Source organism: Ursus maritimus, unplaced genomic scaffold (genome assembly GCF_017311325.1).
Source record: "Ursus maritimus isolate PB19 unplaced genomic scaffold, ASM1731132v1 scaffold_2, whole genome shotgun sequence".
Taxonomy (NCBI): Eukaryota; Metazoa; Chordata; class Mammalia; order Carnivora; family Ursidae; genus Ursus; species Ursus maritimus.
In genome coordinates this window covers 32,762,916-32,786,511 of record NW_024424452.1, presented here as the reverse complement: position 1 = coordinate 32,786,511, position 23,596 = coordinate 32,762,916, and the positions used below count along the sequence as shown (strand labels likewise).

The 23,596-nt window shown below is 42.6% G+C and overlaps 1 protein-coding gene across 5 annotated transcripts in view; it reads left to right on the top strand.

The window, feature by feature from the left end:
* The window catches only part of RBFOX1 (RNA binding fox-1 homolog 1), a 331,573-nt gene that overhangs the window by 283,397 nt on the left and 24,580 nt on the right, over positions 1-23,596 (top strand). For 3 of the 5 annotated variants that reach the window (XM_040635353.1, XM_040635351.1, XM_040635352.1), the window contains exons 10-11: positions 7,533-7,575; positions 12,367-12,431. In XM_040635353.1, coding sequence (XP_040491287.1) covers positions 7,533-7,575; positions 12,367-12,431 — 108 coding nt within the window. Of the gene's footprint in view, positions 1-2,415; positions 2,456-7,532; positions 7,576-12,366; positions 12,432-23,596 lie in introns of all 5 variants that reach the window. The other 2 variants (XM_040635355.1, XM_040635354.1) reach the window with 1 other exon arrangement.

Sequence of the window (23,596 nt, the reverse complement as noted above, 5' to 3'; positions counted from 1 at the left end):
TTGCCTCCCTCCTGGGAGTTGTTGGTGCCAATGGACTTGACACAGGGGCGTACAGCAGGCCACCATGTACAGGAACCTGAGCTGGCAAAAGAAGAGGCCACTCTTCCAGCCAGGACACGAGCTAGACACTCCCCGTCCCTGTGGGTGTGCGTGGGAACAGCCCCAACGTCTAGGCCAGGCTCGGCTCTTCCTTATTCCCAGAACAGCAGTCTCAGACTGGGTCCCCGTCTACAAATATGTATATGGAGGCATCACTTCCCATGTTTAAATATATATTAATATGTAGTTAAAATATGAATATTTTGCTCACCCCTGGATCACTTTCTATACTCCGATGTCAAGCACCTTGCTCGTTGCTTTGCACACAGCACTTCACTGCGTTCTCCTTGGAGGTAGCCACTTCCTAGCCTCTCGCCCCATTTTACAGTTGAGTACTTGATGCTCAGAGAGCTTAAGCGATGAGCCCAACGGCTCACAGCTGCTGATCGGTGAGGCTGTGACCTGATGCCCGTGTGGTTCCCGTCTAACTTGGCTTTTGAATGATGACCTGTTTTTGGAGGAGGCTGTTGGGAGAGCAGGTGTTCCCAGCAGAGGCACAGCAGCATGAAAGAAGGGGGCAGAAGCAGAAGCTGTTTTGCTACGGCTACATGACTCACCTCTGTGGTTCGGGGCCCAGACTAAATATTTGTCACTCTCCCCCGTTTCCTCAGATCTGTTCCAAGTCCCATTGGTAGAGGCTGGCCCTGCCTTCTGACCCCCCAGCAGACACGATCTCTTAATGCTGGGAACGCTGAAGGCGTAGCTCAGGACACCACATACCTCAATATCTCGGATTAGGGTTTTAACGCTACTTGACGTGTGCTCTTGTGAACTGTGGTCTTCGCAGATCAGCATGAAAACAGCCGAAAGCAATTCCTACCAACCTCCTTAGCGTGTGAAATCCCTGTCACGTTTTTAAGGATAAAGGTACTTGGGGTCTAGCCAATCAAGTCTGAAAAGCTCTGAGAAGCACTCTACAGGGTTCTCCAGCAAACCAGTGTCACAGCCGTGTGCGTGTGCGTGTGTGTGTGCGCTCGCGCGTGTGTGTTTCAAGTGCCTTCCTTTGGCTCCATATGCTTGGCTTACATGTGGGTCCGCTCTCCTCCTGAAACCTGCTGGCCCCCCTTTGGTAATCAAAGTCGTGTTTCTGTTAGAACCCAGCTCCATTCGATGGTGGGGCTCACTGGTCCTTTGCCAGAATCATAAATCATATTTGAACTCCGTGGGGCGATCTCAGGGAAGGTTATTAGTAACAGGTACCGTCCTGTGGAAAACATGCATCTGGTAACACCTGCTTTTATCATCCTCACGTCCTGCGATCCTCCCGGAAGCCTGTGAGGCGTCAGGCTCCGTGTGATCCTCCTGAAACCCACTGCCTTGCTTAGGAATTGGGAGCCAGGGTCCCATGCTCACACAGCTGTAAGCTTTTCTTCCTGGCTGTTTCACTCAAGGTATACCGAGACACTTCTGGAGAAGTCCAGGATATTTTCCGCCTCCTATGAAGTCCCTTCCCTCTGGAATGACTATTTGGTGACAATAGAGCCACAGTGAGGCCAGGCTTACTCAGTCATAATGTGGGGCTTGCTTGGCCTGGATATAATTCATAAAAAATACACATAAGGTGCATGTATGCATACATGTGTACACGGGAGCACGCATACATACGCACATGTGCAGACACACACCACTACACACATTATACACTATATACATCCATCGGTGCGTGCACGCACACACACACATCCAACCGCATGCATGCACATGGCACACACATATATACAAACACGTATCACCTTGCACATGCACACATATAGAGATATTTTTGTACATTTACCAGGAAAGACTGGCACCTGCAATTACCAAATATAATAAATACTACAGGGTGAGAGAACATGAGAACATTTCTGGGATCGTTTGGGTTGTCCGGCTCTCCTAAAGTCATTCCGCTACCGTGCATGCTGAAAATACGACAGTCTGTCCCCCTACCCTTTATCAATCTTATATTTTAAGCAGATGACGTCCCCCTGGGGGGAGCCGTGTGGTTGGATTGAATGTGAACTCTGACCCTCCTGTCTGTCTAGGCCACTTAAACTGAACCTCTCCTTGCATTTCCTTACCCCCTCCTGAAAGAGTGGGAAGTCAGGTGCCCAGCACGCCACCATGGCCTGATTCTGGGCCAGCACCGAACCCCGGCCTAATTCTCTCGGGCTGACGGACAGCTGTTGTCTCCAACCTCCTTAACCAATGTGAAAACTCTCCTCGGTTCCTGTGTTTCGGGTCTTGTGACCAGACTAACTTCACCAGTGCAGGGGTTGGTGTGTCTGCATGGGGAAATGCACTAATATGGATGTTTTTCTTTGTGTGTGCGCCCTGCAGTGTTGTTTACCAGGATGGATTTTATGGTGCAGACATTTATGTAAGTATTCATTAACGTGCATGCCACCCCTGTTTCCTCCCGGAGTCATTCTGTTTACAAGTTTGCTGCAAGCTTCCTCTTCGGGGTCCGTGGGAAAGTGTGCAGGGGCGTACCGGCAGGCAGCAGACCTGCTCCCGACAGCCGTCGTGGCTGTCGTGGGGCGGCATTAGCTCCTTCGATAACTTCAGAAGACACGTGAACACCCCCTGAAAGAGATGGCATTTCTCTCATGTCAAATTAAAGACTCTCCCCCCAACCCAAAAAATATTCTCTCTCAAATTTTCAGTATGGTCCGTGTGTTTTCAGTATAATATTTAGGATAACAGCTATAGTTACTAGCTGTAGAGGGTTAAAAGATATTTTCATGGCTGCTTTGCTTTTTTTTTTTTATGTTTTCCTATAAATACATTTAATTGTTGATAGTAATAGCTCTAGAAAGAACTCCTCCTACTCCGTCTGGATGATTTTAGCAAGAAATATCTCTCACAAAATGTATGCCAACTTGACCACGAGAACCCTATTTTCTTCCTTATTCCTTCCATTTCCCCCTAAACCATTATCTGACTTAGACTTGTTTGTTAAATTTAGAATCGTTTATTAAACGGCGCCGCTTTATTAAGCTTCACTTTCAGGAAAGAGTAGGATGGCTCTCATTACGGGGACCATAGTCAAGCTTACCTAATGGATCTAGAGGTACTTTTTCTCCCACATTATGATATTAGCTGCAATGTTAGGAAAATAACCTGGAATAAAGACAATTTAAAATAGATGGGCAGGGTCGGGGGCTGTTTTTTAAATCATATCCTTTTTTATTACAAGCGACCTCAAATAAGTTCATTGGAATCGTACTTGTCTCATAGACTAGATAACAGAAAAATCGTACTTTTGACCAAATTGATACCATTTACTAGAAAATGGGACAGACACTGTTTATCTAATTTTCTTCCTTTTGAATTTCAGATAATTACAATTTTGAGACGTAGTATTTATCTCCATCAATGATGCATATAGTAGAGTTCTATCATTGCATCAGATACATTTATTATAATCTGTGGGTTAGTATTTTTTTCTTAAAATGAATGAACAACCTATACCCAGTGAACAACCAATTTCTTATTTTTTGTGTAGCTTAATCCATGCCTCCAAATACCCTCTTTAAAACAAACAAACAAACAAAAAATGACTTTCAATGCATACCCTTATAAAGAGAGAAACAGGCTGGGGCTGGGCATCCTCGTGCCCATCCATATTCTTAGAAGCCCAATGAACCCAGCATCAGTCTACACCCTCCCCCAGTGTAGCCTCTGGATAGAGCATACATAAGTTTAAGACTTTTTTTTTTTTTTAATTTGGGAAATGGGGAGAGGAGAAGTGATGAAAAATGAGGGGAAAAAGACAATCTACAAAAAAAAAAAAAAAAAAAAAAAAACCCAAATCAAAAAACTATCTCCATCAACACCCACCAGTGGGGGTAGGGGAAATATATGTTAGTAAACCTAGCTAAAAACAAAAATATATGAGCTGTTGTTTATTGAGTGTCGGCCTCTCTATGCCTCAGTTTCTTTATTTGTAAACTGACAGCAGTTTATTGAATTATTAATTTGTGCTGTCCTGTGGATATTTCCAGTGGGCGTCTTTTCCTGCCTCCCAGATGTGTGAGTAGCAGGAAGGAGGAGCTGCCCATAGGCAAAGTCTGTCAGATCAGAGACATGGGGAAAGAATGCACTAGAAAGAGGAGTGGGCAGATGTGTTTGTGCTGGTTGGTGCTAGAGATACAAATGGAAATCCATGAGAACAAAGCAAATGGGGGGAGCAGAAACATGCAGAAGGGAGCAAACCAGACTAGACGGGAAGATAAATTCCATTCAGGACGAAAGCTACAAAGAAAGTCCCTTTTTGCTTTAAGTTCCTTTAGTGGCTTTTGTCTCTCCCAGATTCATATCTGGGCCAAGCCTGCGGGGCGCAGTGGCATAGCCCCCACAGGTGTCTGGGTGCGGCACTCAAAGGGATTCTGTCCTGGGGGCCTCGTTACTTGTTTCTGCAATGCTACACTTCCTGGTGTCAAGGTTGAGAAGATTATTTCTCTCATTCTTTGCAAGCCACTCTTCTAGCCAAAAAAAATTTTATATCATTTTCCCACTGTTCGTATTATATGACAATAAGATTTTTCAGGGGGTGGTTCCAAATGGGCAATTAGGGGACAGAAGCACTGACAGAAATAACTTGGAGCTTTGTTTACCCAGCAGTTGCTTCTGTCCTCTTTCCCAGAAGGTAGCTCAGGCCTTGCAGACCTTCCTGACTGTTCTGCTCCGTGTAAGATGGCAAGTTTGCAATATTGCTGCCTGGCGGTGTGTGTCTGTGGGGCACAGTGATGGACTAGACTGCCCATTACGGCAGCAAGACAAGGGCTCATCTATGGCCTTATGTCCATTTAAGGGAAAGAAAGAATATGAATATTTCCTGCACTCTAAAGTTTACAGAACAGGATTCCTCTTGGCTAGAAGTACCTTAAGTTTCAGATGTGCTTTTTGAAGCTGTCACCCCTGCCTCCCTTGTGGTCCTGGTCTGTTTTGATGACTGGAACTGTCCCCAGGGCACCATCTCTTGAAGGATGATTGACAAGGTTCATAGAAAAGCATGTGAGATTCTATTTTCTTTAAAGGAAGTTTCTGGGTTGCTCCTTCAATCTCATTAAAAATAGTACACAATAAATAGGGTTAGGGCAATCCTGAGAGGTCCTGGGACATGTGTTAGACACCTGGGTCACCTCTAATAGGTTTAAATGTCCTCTTTGATTTTAACTTTCCTGGGTAACATAGTGGGCTTCTAGCTTTGGTGACTGCCAGGAATTTAGCTTGTATAACTAGTCTGTCAAATCTGCAAGTTCGCCATGATTGCTTAGGTGCACATTTAAATGATTTTCTTTTCATGAAAAAGTAAGTCAAGGTAAAGAAAAAAATAATGGTAGTAGTGATCAATGGGATTGACAACCTGTTTGCAGGTTGAAGTGGGACTAAGTCCTCTGGGTCTGCAAAGCAATCCGTTCTATCTTGGGGTGAAGCTGTGGATCTCATGGGACCAGAATTGGCCACAGAGCTGAAGGTCAGTGTGGCTTAACTGCATTTAGCCACGTTTGTCTTCCCCCACTCAGGGAGCGATCCCAGGATATGGCATTTGATCAAAAGGTAACTATTGAAAATGGAAATAAGGCCATTCGAATAGAGCTATTTAAAAAGAAGGTACTAACGCAGTGGAGAGTGGGGTGAGAGAGTAGAGCAATGGGAAGAAGGGAAGAGAGGACAGGTGGGGAGAGGGGAGACAGAGAAAGAGAGAAACAGTGATAAATGATAGAAATGTTAACCCTGTTCCCTTTTTATAGGAAAGCCCTAAGCTTTCCACCAGTCCGTGCAGCCATGAGGCTGGTACGTCTTGATGAGATTCCAGTGCCTATTCACGTGACTCTTAAATTCCATTATGGCAAGTTCCTGGCTGACACCTTGGCTAAACAAAATTATTTATGAGTTCATGTCACTCTGCCATCCATGGATCTTAAAACAAAGAGGTGTCCTCATTTCACTAATGTAAACATGGATAACTGGAACACAGAACTTCTCCAAATAAACCCCAAGTCCTTATTCCTAGGACCCTGCTCTCAGTGGGAGTCGGCTTTGAGTCAGCTAATATTAGGCAAGCCAGTCACCACAGGGGCAACTGCCCACCAAGGAGTTATGCATTACTATGTGGGACAAGAGGGTCAGCCTTTACTGCCTTCCTCCCCTCAGCCTGGAGGGGAGGAATTGCCTCCACCCACTACCTCTACTTTTGTTTTCAGAGGGGGAAACTTGTCTTCAGAAAAGAGATAAATTTTTTGTCCAAAAATGTTCATTGAGGCTGGGGTCTGAGCCCATGTGATCTGGCTTCAGAGTTCAGTGCTTAAGCCCGGAGCCAGTGGAGTAACATTGTTGCCCTCATTGACCAAACTCTGAGAAATGCAGGAAAGGAAAGGAGGAAGATGAGAAGTAAGAAGATAATGGAGAGGACAATGGGGTAGGAGGGTCATGGGGAACAGTATCTCTCCTTGAAACTTCCTCAAATAAGCAATGGGGGACAGAGAGAGAGGGAGAGAGAGAAAAGCCTAGAATGTTGACAGGCATAGGTCCACAGGCTTAAATTTACTAAATCTAAGGCCAAGTAAAGATTAAGATGCATATATACATATATATGTATGTACAGACACACCTTTATAAGGCAGGTCCCTAAATCCCTTACAGTATTCCACCCCCTTGAGGTCTGCCCTAGAACTGTGAGATTTCACTTTAAACTGGAACTAAACTAAAACATGAAAGATTAGGCTCTCCCACAAAAAACTCTCACAACGCAAAATTGCATCCCCGTCTGTCTGAGGGGTTCTACTTGAGATCTTGTTGTTGGACTTGAATGAGGTCGTGACCTTTGCACTCTATATATATTATCGGCAGCTTTTCTAGACACGTGCGCGCGCGCACACACACACATAATTTTTCCAGTCCTGTATCTTAAAAGTAGCTTTGGTAGCTTCAACGTGATTCATTAATTCACGAAATTCAGTTGCACTCTCTGTTGTTATTTGATGTCACATTTTTAAAATAAACGTATCGATACAGTTATGTACTGTCATCGTAACTGCCTCAGTAATGAAGCATCAAAGCTAGATCCTTGGGTATTCCAGAGAATTCTAATCGTGAGATAAAGAGAGAAATTTGAAGTAGTCACCTTGAACTGTTGCGTTATGCTTAGAAGGATGAGAAGCCATGAAAGTATCGTTTTCTCCTCTCTACAGATAAACGCAGGTTATGGCGGTGGGCTTGGTACAATCAGTGGGGCTTGATCCCCACCCGCACCCTCTGATACTCCGGGTTTCAGAGATCTGCAGCTACAACTTGCTGCTGCTTTTGGTTTGATGGGTCATTCGCAGGTCGTAGTGAAGTAAGAGAAGCAAACTTGTAAATGAATTGCTCTGGAATTTGTCTGACTTATGCATTTTCTTTTATTTATTTCATTTTTGCATTGAAAACATTACATTTCTGTTTCCTTATAGAGTAGTGTATCAAGAGCCTGTGTATGGCAATAAATTGCTGCAGGTATGAAATCCCGACTGGTGGAAAAACTCATCACAATGATTGTGGGTTTGCTGTGAAATCCTACTAACAAGACAATTCTGGGGAGGGGAGATGGTCTCTAACATAGAAGGAGGAAAGACTTGACTGAATTTTCCAGTTTCGATGTGAATGCTTCTAGAATAGAGATGCACATCCTCAGATATCCCGTTTGCTTGATCACGAGTGTATCAAAATGGAGATTCTGACTTGGCTATAAATCTCCTGGCTTAAAATGCATCAACACCCAATTAATATAAATTCGGTGAAAAGACTTGCAAGGTTTCATTGTATCAACTGTCTGGGTGACTTTGTAGTAGGTTCCTGGACTCAACTGGCATGGTTAAACAAAGAATTTATTCATCCAGCATTGAGGGTCAGCACAGCTAACATAACTTTCCCTGGTTTCATTGTAGCTTCTTATAAATTTATTTCACACCTATTGCTATAGCTTTCAACCCTATTACTCACTGCCGAAGCAACCCCCAAATGAACCAATTTGTAGGAAGAAAAAAGAGCGACACATCCATTGGAGTGTAGCTGGCCGAGTCTCCCAATATGGTCTATAACCAACATTAAAACTGTCAAATAAAATGAAAGAAGAATGTAAAACTATGGATGATCAGGGGAGTTTTAGTACATGGATTTCCCTGTAACATGCAATTCCCATTTTTGTTCTGTATTAAGGCAATTAAGAAAGTACATTCTTTTTTAACCATGAGAATTAATCAAGTTTTAATGAGAAATCTAGTATGAAAAGGGGGTGCTTGGATCTAGGAGAGAACAAGATAATTTAAATTTCCAAGATCAACTTTTATTTTTACATTTCAGGAAAACTGATTTTCATTGCCACACTTCAAAAACAGCTGGTGTGTGATGCAGATAAATTAGGGAGCGATTATTTATGTTTAAGTGTTTCATTTTGCAGATGTTCTTATACATGTTGTTTTAGGGGAAAAAATGTATATATAGATATATGTGGATACATCTATATATATACACCGGTATATTCCAATCCACCTTGTAGACTGCATGAAGTGAAATCCTTGGGTATTCGTAGAAACGGGGAAGCTTCTGTCTAGGATTAAGCCCTTTGCTACTTTATACAGTTAAGCTGAACGGAAACACACACACACACAGACGTTACAGCACTACCCATCCCTGTGTCCCCACCAGCACACAAACGTTTCACCTCTCTTCCTAAGTCATTTGGAGATTAGAACAACTTTTTCCAAAAGTATGCTCTAAAGTAAAAAACGTGATTTCCTTTGTCGAATGGCTCTGAGATGTACGGAGGATCTACGGTGCTTGTCGGTATCGTTTTAGAAAGTTCCACAGATGGAGGAGCCAGTCTCGTTTCGTTTAATTTGGCGTTTTCCAAACCTAGTTGGTCATGGAAAATTCCATTTCCTACCATTATTAGTATCCCACAAAGCGCAGTTTTGAAAACGCTTTGTTGGCGCACCATTAGAGGTCCTCAGTCAGTAACTTGCCCCAACCTCCAGAGGTCTCGCTAGCAAAGGAAATGTTTCAGACAATGAGTGGGGATCTTTGTGGCCACTTCTGCTGGTGGCGGCAGAGGTGGGAGGGGGGATTCATAATGGCCATTTAACATTTACATTTTATATAAGGTCTCATTTGTAGCTTGCTGCCCGATATGTGACAAATGAGTATATTTTATGATGTAGGGAGTACAGAACCACGTTGTGCTTGCCATTTGGTTTGGTGGTAGGAAAAATCAAATTGTCAAGGAGGCATTTTTGTCCTAAGGTCAGGAAGACTGTTTCAACATGAACATGGTTTGGTGCCAGCAAATGGAAGTGAGCTCTCCTTTTTCAGACATTAGCCCAGAACCTTGCAGAAGCTTTGGCTATGCTCAGCGAGCTGCAAAATATGGAGCAATAAAATTGATTAGAGTCACCTGTTAGAAAGGCAAATTAAAGCAATTTGTATTTTTGATCATTTTACAGTGTATGCACCCATACACAGAGTTAATACACAACTCTGTTATTCCCCTAATATGGATTTCATACAGAAGAAAAATAGCAAAGGAAGACAATGCAGTACATAGATGTGGTGGTATCAAGCCCCTGAGCCTTTTCTTTTTCCGCTTATTACCTATTTGAGGGATCACTTAGACCTGGACTGTCCAATGCTGAAGCCACCAGCCCCGTGTGGCCCTTGACGTGTAAATTCAGATGAACTCAAACAACTTAAAAATCGCAGTTTGTTTTAGCAGCCAACATGTCAAGGTTCAATAGTCACTTAGGACCAGGGACGACTGTATAGGACAGCTCAGAGGCAGAACATTGCTGTCATCACCAACAGACCTACTGGACAGGAAGATCAGTGCTCAAGGTCAAAATCTTTCCACTGGCTCCGCAGACCTCGACAAACTATGACCTTGAGCCTTAAGTAGGGAATGCTCATAAACAGATTCCTAAATATTGCCAGGCCATTGACCATTTGTGCCTGTCTCGCATAGAAACACACACTTAGTTTGTCTAAATGGGCAAGTCATGTGAAAATAATGGAGAGGATGGGTCCTTCCCAAAGCGCCATAGACAAGCACATCTGTTGTGCAGAAGGACCCTAGTTGCACACACATCCATTTTATGTTCATACGATAAACATCGACTGGCAGTCGGTGAGGTTCATTTTCGTTATCTGCTATTTGCACAGCAGCTGTTCTTTCCACTTATCAAACTGGCTGCCCACTTTCAGTGATGGAAACAATCGCGGAAGTTGGGACACAGAGAGAGTTCAAACATAGAGGGTTTGCAGGGGGGTGGATGGTGTTGCTAGAGATCTTTGCTGGGACAAAATTCAGTCACCAAATCATGATTGATTTACATGGCACTTGATGGCAATACCTTTGCAATGGCTTTTGTTTTTTATTCTTGGAGAGAAAAAATACACACACACACACACACACGTGCACTTTCTTTCCATCCAAGCTTTCAGCTGGTGGCAGTTAGTGCCCCCTAGCAATCAGCGAGCCAACTCCAGCCCCTCCCTATCTCATTGTTTAATATACACAACTGCACACCGGCGTCTTTCTGGACGCATCATGAAAGCCAAGGAGATGGACAAGCAGATAAAAAGAATGACTCCAGAAACCTGGTGACCTGATTTCCCTTCAGCCCATCCTTCTGTATCTTGAGCTTTGGTGCTGGTGTGACAACCGTTTGGTTTTACAACTCCTCGGCACATTTAATGAGTTTTTCTGTTCCTAATTAGAAAACATGGTGTTTGGAACACCAGGTGGTGTCTGGCTAAGGCCTCATTTTTTTTTTTTAACTTCCACATTGTTTTTCAAGGGAGACTTTTTTTTTTGCGGGGGTGGGGGGTGTAATACTGGCTCCAAATGATTGGTGATTATCTGTCAGGATGTCTTGGATTGTGCCTTCTCCAGGAATGCTCCAAAGCACAAATTTCTTTAAGGACAGACTAGATTTTTTAATTGCTAGGTATGTTGTGGCAGATTACTCTGAAAGTTGGAAGAGGGTAGAAATAAATTATTGACACCACTTTGTCCACATTTCGAAAGATTCTCTTTCCAGCATCTATCTCCTTGTCTTACCACTTGGCTGTCCCCTACTCACGAAGCTAAGGGTAACATACCCCTTACTCCAGATTTTGTTGTTAGGGCCCATCTGACACACGAGTGACTTGGCTGTTAGAGGGTCCTGGAACACATCAGTCTGTTCAGAATTGCCCCTTTATGGTGAGGGTGAGAACTGTTTCCTCAGAGGATTATGGGATGGTGAATTCTAATTAGAACCGAGTGTTCCCTCTGTTATCGGTAGAGACTGGATCATGTTTGTTAATTGTGCTGAGAGCATTCGACAGTGGTTGATGTATCGCTGTGGTCTACTGAGCAAGAAGCTCAGTTATTTTCACAGTTTGATAATCAATGCTCCACTGAACACAATTCCTTTCGCATATGACCATTTGCTTGTCCTCTGCTTAATTGAACAATTGCAGTAACTGGTACATGCAACTAAATGTTAATTATTTTTTTCAGGTTTTTTTTTCCTCTTAATGATTTTATTTACAAATTGGAAAGCTTTATCATATTTTCCACACCAAACAAATTCCCTATTTGAACCAGTGCGATATCAGCGGAAAAGACAGAATTTTTAACAAGTGTTCACCATTCCATTTTTTTAAAATAATTATGCAACATTTAGAAAGCTAAACACAGTCTTCTTTCATTGCTTCAGTGGTCGGACAGTTACACAGGCGAGAGATGACTAATAAACTTTCAATCAAAGCGTTATCTTATTTTTTTATAAATATCAATGTACGACAGGGGGGCATTAGCTCAATCTATGTTGGATTTTTAAGGAAGTAATCAAGGAGGGTTTGAATAAGACGTAAGTTAGTAGCTAATAAGTAAAGGTAAAGCATAATCATTTTTGAAAATCTGGAAAGTTCAGCAAAGTATACAGAGTGTGTAGAGAATCCCCTGTAATCCTCCCCACCCCAACACAGTCACCATTAACCATTTAGGTACGTCTCTTTAGAAGGGTGTCTGGGTTCTTCCTTGGGGAAATGCTTACGACCGCTAACCTTTAACACCCAGCTGGGGTTGGGATCCAAGCCCGTGTCTCTCCAGTGTGTTTTGTACTTCTGCTTTGGTACTAAGCTTTCATTAACCTCCACATTAGACTGGTAGATGGGGTTACTGCTGTTCTGGTGCGGCCTCACAGTCGGGCGCCCCTGCGTTGGCCTCCTCTGCACTCCTAAGTCCGATTTCTCCTTGCATTTTAGGGTGGTTATGCTGCATACCGCTACGCCCAGCCAACCCCTGCCACTGCCGCTGCCTACAGTGACAGGTAAGAGTCTCCCTCCTCCTGCTTGTCAACGACCTGGAAATGAACTTAGCTGGTGGGAGGCGAGATTCTCGTCTGGTTCTGGTGCGCATGCATGACTGCTGGGGAGGCAGCCCCAAAACTCAGGTCCCATGGTAAAGGTAAACAGTGCCACATAGAGAGAGGATGAACCATGAAGCCTAGAACATCCTAAACTCTTGCCCTCTCTGCTAAAACCCGAGATGCTATGTTTTGTGCCAGTGTAGTCGCTTTTCAGATCTTTCTCAATCCCTGCGACAGCGCACTTTGCATGCACACACGTACTGTCCCTGCACAGCCTTCCCACGTCTTCCGTGTGAGAAGCAGCCGTGGTCTCCTCTCACTCCTAGGAAGAACACCAGATGATCCTACAGGTTTTCCTCCACTTCAGCCACCCTGCTTCCCTTTTTTTTCCTTACAACTTTTTACACCCAGTAAAGCATTCCTTCCGTTGCCTTTTTTTTTTTTTTTTTTAATCCAACACAAAGGAATGGGGGCGATGTATCTGGCGTTCCTAAGGAGATTCACTCTTTTCGGCAGTGCCCTGTGTCTGATCCTACTACAATAAGCCAGTGTGTATTTGTAGTGTGCACCACATGTTAAGACTGGCAGTGGAAGGGGGACAGAGTGGGTCTAAGAAATGCAGAAGTCAGAACGGATGGCGGGGCAGGGGTGGGGGGTGGAGGCGCTCCATTGCCCAGGCTTGACAGATGACTCGGTTTCTGAAATGGCAAGCCGCAGCTATTTTCGTGTAGGTGCCTGGGAAAAAACAACAACAACAAAGTGTGTGTTTCCATATTTGAATGCAACCCGTTGGCTCTGTTTTCTGAGGACATAAATGTGAATGTTCAGATGCTCTGCATGCACAAATGTCATTGAGGGTGCTTATTTTTGGTAATGACTCCTTTAATTTAAAAATACGTCTCATGGATAAAACAGTGATGGTAACGATTTGCATGTGTGGCTGAGGCATGCTGGGTCAGACAGGTAAGCAGGCGATGAACTTGACCCCCGAATGGGAAGTGGCAGCAGCCGCCGGTGCTCCTTCCTCCCTGGCCTGTCGTGACTTAGCTCCTCTCTCGGTTTGCTGTGGTGTGCTTTCTCTGCGGCTCCATTCCATTTCCCACGGGACGTGTCGTTAGCTTGATGTAGCTGCAGATTTCTTCCGAGGTAGAAGAAAGCAAAATCAACTCCTGAACCCTAAAACCGGCACTTTGAAAACCCCATGCATAGACTTGTTTCACATGGCTCTTGGGCGAGACAGAAATGAGATCCACTATCTGGTTGTATGTAGGTATTATTACTGTTTGCTTATAAACAGCCCTAATGAGTTCTCAAGGCTGGAGGGAGACTCCAAAGAAATCCAAACAATTGTTAAGAGGCAGTTCTAAATACATAAATTATCCAGTTACCCAGTGTCCTCTTGCCAAGATGCAAAACGTGTTTTGATGTACGTTACTATCTTCAGTATACTTTGACACGGGATTAGGGAACTGGAGAGGGTCAATAAAGCTCATACAACTGATGGCAATCTTGACATCCTGGAGCTCATCCTACTAATGAAAAGTCTTAATGCTATTAAACTCTGCACACCGAAGATTCACAAAGTATCAGTTGTAATGTGGTTCATCTACAACCCTTAATTATTTTCATGAAAATATCTGTAGATGCTAAATTCTCAAACACCCACTTTGTATATAATTATAATCATAGTAACTTTAGCCTGCTGTATAATTATAAGAATCTTAAACGGATTTATTTCTTTGGATTTTTATCTTCTCAGTATAAGTGCATCTCCCCCCACGTTGATAAAAGGTTAATTATAAAGATATAACTTAAATTGCTTTCTTCAATAAGACCCATCTAGACACTTTTTTAAAAATAAGCAATATTTAATACTATTCTTAAATAGAATTACTTGAGAATCTGGCCATCTCTATTAGCATTTGTTTGAAAATTAAGTTAAAGTGTTGGAGGAGTGGGGACACCCTATGCAAATATGTGTATAAAATCTGTTATTTTAACATTGAGATTTCTCATTGGCAATGTGTCCTACTGAAAATTGCCCTCATTCTTGGTTTGGTAAATTTTGAATGACCCTACAATTCCCACATTAGTGCAGTTATTTCTGTGGAAGAAACCAAGTAAATATACTCTTGTCCATGTAATTGGCCTCTTGCTGTTCATGAAAGAAATTTGTATATTGGGTCTTCTTGGTTGCTGTGGAAATTGATTACCAGCCCTCTTTAACTCTATTATAAGCAAGACACTTGCCACATATGGGATTATTGCATTGAGGAAAATGCAGTAATAGGCAAATTATCAGAAAACAATCTTTAAAATGATATTTCTGGTTTGATTTATAAAGCATATTTATGACATGGTGGTACTTCCTTATAGTTCCAGTAAGCAGGTGAAGAGAAGGAAGACCCTTCCCTTTAATAGAAGACACATATTTGGGGAAAATGTGAAATTATCAGAAGAGCTTTTGAATCTAGATGAAAGATGTCAAGTTTCTAGAATTTATCTCAGGGCAGTTGTGTAATAATTTATTTTTACATGATCATGAAGCTTAGTATCAGTAGTGATAGATTCTCGGTTCCTCTCGTCTAGAAGACAGGCAGGATGACAAAGAGAAAAAACTTCTTAACCCAAAGAAACTCCTTCAGAACAGGAAGCAAAATCAGTAGGAATTGAGAGTGTTTTGGTAACGCTCACTGGTTGTTAACAAGATGAAAAGAGAAACGGCAACTAACTTTACTTGTAATTGTGAGATACACCCTTCAGGCATGTGGAAAGCAAAAGAAGCGTGGTGTCCCCAGTTGGTAGAATTTTACCTTTTATCAGCACAAATTAAGCCCTCATCAAATTAAAGATTCAGGGACCTTTGGAAAATATTGAACTCCAGTAACCTCAGGACTGTCCAGAAGGTCCTTGATGGGCACCTTGCAACTCCCTCCCCATCATCTTCTTGGTTAAATGATCATATGCTGATTATCTGGGAGCACCCTGAGAGTTTCTGACTGCTGACCTCCAGAATGAAGACCATCTGGTGTGGGCAGAGATTTCCACAAAAGAAAGAGACCTGCCTGGACTAGGTAATTTGATAGTCTCACTGACAGATTTAATGGGAATAGGCAAACATCTCTCCTTGGCATCTAGGAAATGTGTGGTAAGCTCTTGACTTCACCAAATCTTAATTTTTAATCTCACTTTGACTGAGGGGAAACCAACTGTCCAGACAAAGGGGATTGTTTTCTGAGCTTGAACCAATCAAAGCATGGCAGTGGGGCCGACGGTCATCTGGTCATTGCATGCCACTTGGTGTTGCTGATGTGTCTGTGATGCGTTCTGGATTCGACAGGTCCACCATCACATTAGCTCGATGAATGGCTTGCTTGAATTAAGCCTGGGGCAGGCTTCTCTTTATGGATTGGCTCTTGGTTTCGTTGTGTTTTATGACTTGGTTGTGGATGCATCTGTGAGCAGCCGAACCAGGAGGTGGAGCGGGAGGGGATATTCCCTGTTCAGTGACTTGTGTGACAAATATTTGGGGATGTATGTATGATATGTATATAGCTTTGATGAAAATGTTCTCTCTCCAGAAAGGCAGACATTTGTCATGCTTGTCCTGCTTGCTCAACATTCTAACATCTCCTAACAACCAGTGCATGAGAATGTCCCCCACGTTAGGGCAGAGGGGAACCAGATTCCAGCAGCTAGAGAAGAAAGTGACACAGGGTAGTTCACTCGGAAATTTCGTAACAATCCTGTTACACTGACGGTTACCAGGGGCCATTTCTCCTTCTTTCACATAAAGATCTTCCTGTAGAGATCCCCCAAAGTCAGGAGCTTTGGACATACAGTCAGCCCCAGCTGCACAGGGGCCCCTAGACTGAGCAAAAGAGACAACAAGCAACAAGGTTTTGTTTATTTGTTTGTTTTCTACCTTTTTTGTTCATTTGTTTTTTGAGATCTTAATATTTCATTGGAAACATAGTATTAGACTGTATCATATAAAATTGCTATTTTTGTGTGACAAAAATGGTAGAATATTGGCAATTTCATAGCTCAACTTAATAGAAACCCAATGGAAATGCCCTAGTATCAATTATCTTGCTCTCTGCATTTGAAATATATGTACTCATACATATGTGTGTGTATGTTGTGTCTACGTATACATACACATATGCTAAAAGATACACACACACACACACCTGTGCCTTAGACCCTCACAAAGGACTCATAAGAGTATCTAAGTAAATCTTAATACAAGGAGGTCAGGACTTGTCAAATTCAGGCAGTCATAAGCCACATGCTAGAACATTTTTTAAATATGATAGTCATAACCTATGAATGAGTTTCTATTTCAGAGATAAATAGATCAGTAGTTCTTTTTTAAAACTCAGTAGGCATAAGTAGGCATGGGTGTGAGGTCATGGAGCATTTGGTCTACTCCTATTCAAATTTATAGAGGTGATAGAGACAGAAACATACATACGTAGATATACAGATGAGTGAACGAATAGACGGATGCGTGGGTGGGTGAATGGGAAGAGAGAGAGTGAAAGAACGAAGAGGGAGGGAGCGAGGGAGGAAAGAAGGAAAGGAAGGAAGGAAGTTGTGTGGACAGATAGGGAGAGAACATCTCTCTACCTTCTCATAATATTTCATCATAAGCGTAACTACAAGATATAGAACCAGATTGTTACGTAAAACCTTAGTTTGACCCAAACTGAAAAAGTAAAAGAATTTGAGTTGATTTCCATTTAGTGCAGGTCCTCCCTATCTATTTTAAGACTTTTTACTTACTGGATTCAGATCAAATAATAGAGAAATGTCATCATTAAAAGAAGGCTGGTAATTGCATTTAAAATGATGTAGCATGTTATTTGGAGTCCTTATCAAATGATATAGACTAAAAATTAAGGGCTTGTCAGCTTGTAAAGCACAGGAGCATCCTGAATGGAACATTTAATTTACCATTGGAGGGGTTTTTTTTTAAGGTTTTGGGGGTTTTGTTTTTGTTTTTTGTAGAAAGTTTCATTTTTAAAATATTGCTGTACTTCAGCGACTTAACGAATTTTTTTCTTGCTTGGCACAGAATACAGAAAGCTTCATCTGTGGATAATGCAGATCCCTTAATGAGGGTAGACAGTGGAAAGCAGACAAAGGAGGGAAGTGTCACCATTTTCCCCAGCCCCACTATCTGAACTGAGTTCAATAGGGGTGGAAACTGTTTCTGGTTAAGAATCCGCAGCAAGCCCGGGCACGCATTCTCTGCGATGTGTGCAGGGAGAGATCTCATCCTGGGGCTTTGTTTAAAGCACTGTCCCCCAGGGCCAGTTCAGGACCTGGTGACTGCCTCTGATAACGTATTTCCTGGGTCGCTGGCACAGAAGGATGGGGGCAACGTAATGGGAGACCAGCTCCCTGGTCTTGGGAACGGTCAGGCCTTAGCCGTGCTTTTTTCTCGGATGCCATTACAAAGAGCTTTTCTTTTAGGAAATGATGACATCAGCGAATGGTAGCTTTGTTTTGGTTTGGTTTTTCTTTTTCTTTTTTCTTTTTTTTTTTTAAAGTAGGCTCCACGCCTAGCATAGAGCCCAATGCGGGGCTTGAACTCAAAACCCTGAGTCAAGACCTGAGCGGAGATCAAGAGTTGGATGCTTAGCCAACTGAGCCACCCCGGTGCCCCGGTTGGTTTTTGGTTTGGTTTGGTTTTGTTCATTCAGTTTTGGTTTTAGTGTTCCTATTTGGCGAAACAAAAGCTGGCAACTCTATAGTAGCTTTCCTATTATTTTTCATTTACGTTTTTGATTATTTTCTCTGAGAAATCTGCTGTTGAAAAATAGAGGGAGCGCATTATAAACCTTGGTGAGGCCGAGGGTAGTTCTTGGATGAATAAGGAACTGAGGGCTCAGTTGGTGGAGGCTCAGAGGGGACAGAAGTGTATCTATCCCGTGGCATCTCCCAGCTCAGACAAGGATCCAGGGTCAGAAGGAAATGGGTTTGGATTCAGATTCTCACCTGTTAAGTCAGGTCACGGCAGCAAACAGCAGTTACTTCTCTGTACCTCAGCTGAGGTTGCCTTCTTAAAGTTGTTTGGGATTTCAGCTCTTTATCTTTTCTGCTATTTTCACACGCCCTGATGAGTTCTCCCAGGTTCTGCAATTTAAGAAAAGACGCCCTGTCAACTTGTACTAGAAATGTAGCAGAAATGAGTCATTAATGCCTCTATTTACAACCTACACCCCAATGCCTAGAAAAGCATGTCCAGATTTTTAATAGAACACCAGTTGAAAAAAAACAGTATATATGTTGTATATAGAATATACGAGTATACAGTATATTCTTATTTTAACTTATATTCTCATTCTTTTTGGTTTAAAGTTCACTTTCTGAACTGATTCATTTTGGGTTTTTTGGTTTTTTTTTTTCTTCAGTGAATCAGGGTACCCCCGGAGGAGAGACTGAAGCTAATTATTCCAGGCAGCTGTAGGGTAACTAGAGAGAAACCTGTATTGCCTGCGAGTTTCCCACTACAAGGCACACACACCAGACAAAAATAAATGTCTTCAGTAAAACTTGCAATATATAGGACAGTGCTCCTGTTAACATGTTCATTAGATGGAAATAGAGTTTATTATTTGCATGATTTTACTAAGACTTCTTGAAGTTTGATGTAGCAGGTGAGCAATCTTTGATTCAAATCATCATCTGTGACAATGACAATTGTGATCATCACAATACTAAGTCGTGATGGGCACTGTACTAAGTGCTTTACAAACACCGTGCCACTGAGCTGTCAGTCACGCCCGCGCTAGACAGTGGATGCCGCACCCCCATTTCACAGATTGGGAAGGCGAGCTCGGAAGAGTTCAGCGAGTTTTTCGGCTCAGCCTGAAAGCTCAAGTCTGTGCCCTTAATCGCGAGGCTCTGTTGCATCTTATTGGAGCAATCTGGAGAAGTACTTTCTTTGCATTCCCTCACTTCATCTGTTAGGGGTGTATTGATTCCACCTTGCAGGGTGTTTTGGAAGTATTGAGCCAATGGCTGGGAAGGATTGGGCACATGAAGGGCACGACATAAAGTGTTCTTTTTATTTTCATGTATTCCCATCAGAGCTTTGAATCTGGATGGGAAGAATGAGCGTGGAGGAAACCAGAGATCTCTAGGTTATGTCACTTCCACCCGAATCTCTGAAATTCAGGGGTTTGAATCTGTTATTTCCTTAGATTCTCGAGTCATTGAAAGAGTTTAGGAAGAACAGTGACCAGATCTACTCAACTGTGTATGGTGTGGACAAGCCTTTTAAAACTTAATAGGTAGGATTATATGCAAATCTAGTTCTTCCTAACCCAGTGGGTTCCAGGAGGGATTTGTTTTGTTTTGCTTTGGTTTTTGTTTGTTATGGACAAACTTACTTGAGGGGAGGTTCTCCGATGGTTGGATTTTGATATGTCAGCTTTCCTTAAAGTAAGCAGTCCTATAGTATCTTCCCTACCACTTTTTTTTTTTCCTTTTCACCATGTAGATTTCTATTTTGAAGTCACTGTTTTTGGTAGTGTCTGTGTCAGGACCATGTAGAACATTGGAACAACCTGAGATAAGCAGTGTCATGAGGGTGACCCTAGAAATGATTATCCAAAATGCAACACTTGAGACAGAAGGGACACACTGTTATTAATAATGAGTGCAGGACAACAGGCTTCAGCTGGACTGTTCCAGAAGCAGCAGACCACGTGTGCTCGTCCCAGGTGGAGTCTCCACATGCTGAGGGAAGTCCGATGGTTGCACTTTGAACCCAATATCCATCAGTCCAGGTCCTGCGCTGTCTCTGCCTCCTTATGCTTTTGGTAACAAAGTCAGGGCAAGGCATGTTTGCAGCCTCAAGTAGTCATAACTGAGACATGATTTAGTGATGAAAAAGAGAGTCGAGTTTCCTGCTCCCAAACCCACCAATCATTTATCTCTTTTCCCTATGGGATCAAATAGTTCCCATGGGGCATTCACACACACAAAACAACAACAACAACAAAAAAAAAAACAAAAAAAATTTACAGTAACTGAAGATAATTATATTTTCTACCAACCTTCTGTCCAGATTGACAATGATTACATTTGGTAACAATTGAGATGGCTCTGAAATCGTGAAGGGGAGGATGTATAGCTCTTGATGGTAGCATCGATAACGATTTTTGAAACTCGTATTTATGGAGAGAAAGCTCCCAATGCTGAAAAGAAACATGGCTGTTACTGGTAGATTTCCTGAATTTCTCTTATTTTTAATTTACAGACATGCACACACACATACACATTAAAAGAAAAAGTGCTCAAATTTTGGTTTTGAGAATTAATTGCCTTTGGTCCATAATCTGTAATGGCTTCTTAACAACTGTTATGTGCTATCGGATGAACATGTACGTAATTGAAGCCATTAAAAAGGGAACCAAGACTGTAAGAGTCAGCAGACTGGACCAACAAGGAGTTGGGGAGACATTAAAGGAAATTCCAAACCCAGTAGACCGTAGCTGTCGCAGCCATGTGCGTAGACACTTTTGCCAGTGACAAGACAAGATGTAACAACTCCTTCGGTCATGTCATGGCCTAATTACACACTTCTCAGGTTGCAGATCATTGACTTGATAGGCCACAAAGAAGCAAATAAAACCTATCCTTTAAGTAGCACCATAAGGATCCTTCAGCTGTGAAGGGTTTCCAGGCAGGTGAGAAAACCTGATACTTTCTAGAGGCAGGTCAGAAGCCTCCGATGAGAACACACACATGGAGGCTTCTGGAGGGGCCATTTCCACTGCAGATACAGAGCTCTCCTCAGTGAAGGCAGTATCCCAGTCAAGAGGAAAGAAAGAGACACACAGCACAATCTCAGTGCATGCATATGACATATATTAAACATGCTCCCCTACTTTGCCTTTTTTTTTTGAGTCATTGTATAATATGTTATAGACTATCTTTTAGGGTGAGAGATAACTTCTCACTAAAAATTTCTAGTATTTCCTTTAAAGTTATCGAAAGAAGTTCTGACCTTGTATCTATGAAGAGAAGTTTACATTCTTTCCCAGAAAAACTGATTTCTATTTAAATGTGGCCTCTACATTATTTCTGTATCTGTGTGCAGTACGTGTCTATGAACAGTCATTGGACAGAAATATATGACTTCTCATGATTTTCTCCCTGGCATGAATCACAGTGATTGATTCCTCTAGAATTAAGTTCTCCTCAAAACCACAGTGTATTTCATATTTAATTAACACACACACACACAACATTTAGAGCAGGGACCACTGTCCGGAATTAGAGAGATGGTAGTTTGGAGGCAAAAGCTTGAGGGAACCTCCGTAAGAAGTAACTAACTCGTCAATTTTGTCCTTGTTCCTGGGCTTATTCTTGCTGCATTAGGATGTGTGAGTGTTCAAAGAGATCAATAGATTGTGGGGGGATGAGACATAATCAAAGCTAGACACCCCTTTCCCTTAATTATCCGAATCACTTAAGTGGAAATGCTTTGGCCCTGAGATTACAGAAGTACACCCAGCATCTGATAACCTGGATTGGCACTTCCTACTGTGTTTACAGGCAGGGGACCCCTTTAAAAAGAAACCATGGTTGCTGGATCATCCCCTCAACCCGACTCTGTTCATGGTCTACTTTTGTCATCTGAAACTTTAGACTGCATTCAAAGTCGAGGGCCTTATTTTCCCCACCATTTCTGCATAGTCAGAGGGTGTGCCGGCTACTTCTAGTTAGCGGACTGTGAGCTCAGGGGCCGGACGTGGGGGCATGTTAAATCCGTGTCCTGGACATCGTTTCTCTGCTATTCTTTGTGGTATCTTCTTCAATTTCTCCTTCTCAAACTTAGAACAAACAGAGGACAGGGAAAGAGTGATTGCCTGAGTCTGTTCTGAAATTTCAGGATTGGGGTGGTTCATTGAGAGGGTCCTGAGAGCCTTGATCTGCAAAGCACGGTTCCCAGAGCAGCCGAGTTGGCCCCCCCCAGGAGCTTGTGAGCCATGCGGCATCTCAAGCCCACCCCAGTCCTGTTGTATCAGAATCTCTACCTTCGAGACCCCCGCTCGGTATGTATGACATCTGAGAAGCACCAGCGTCGAGGGCAAGATTCAATCCTACCTCGATATTCAGTAAATAATGTTGGCACTCCACAAACCTTGGAGGATGTGGGAGAATTTGTCTTAGTAAATGGTTGGTTTCTAGTCCTCTGTCTACTTTCCCTTCCTCAGCGAGAAAGTAAGAATCATCAGTGGTTGGGGTCCCTCACAATCCATCCTATGGGAAGTCCCCCCTCAACTTATCTAGGGCCACCATCAATCATTTTCTTGCCCCCGAAGATTGATTGGTAATGAGAGTGATTTCATGCTAGTATTTTCTCATTGATTGTGTAACAAACTCACACAAATGTCAAACATACTCTGGAAAAGTCCCATCAGATTCGTCTTAGCTTTCCTGAGCCTCAGTTTTTGCATCTGCTAAACGAACACTGTAATACCAATTACAATCAGAAGGAGAGGAAGGTGACTATTACTTCATAAACTAAGGAGGTGGTGGGGTTCTCCATAAGTCAGCTGTTCAATAACAGATGTTTTTGAGCATATGGTATTATTTGAAAGCGCTGACTGTATACAGGCAAGAGCAAGCAAATAAAAGTACGGGTCATGTTTAGACTAGGCAATCTCTAGGACCCCCATAGCACTAACATTCTGGAGACCTGTGCCTCGCTCAGCTGCCCACAACCTGTAATCGGTCTGATCAGGATGTGAGGCAAAGTCTTTTATAATCACTGTATCTATTTTGATGCGTTAGCAAATATTTGCTGTTCGTCTAGAGAATATGATCAGAGATTTAGATTTAGGCTAAAGCCAGTGACTACAGAGATAATAGAGGCAAGCTAGCTGACCTATTTGAGCCCCAGTTGCCTCATCTTTATTTTTTTTAATAATAATTTTTCATTATGTTATGTCACCATACAGTACATCCCAAGTTTTTGATGTAGTGTTCCATGATTCCTTACTTGCGTATAACACCCAGTGCTCCATGCAATACGTGCCCTCCTTACTACCCATCACCGGTCTATCCCATTCCCCCACCTCCCTCCCCTCCGAAGCCCTCAG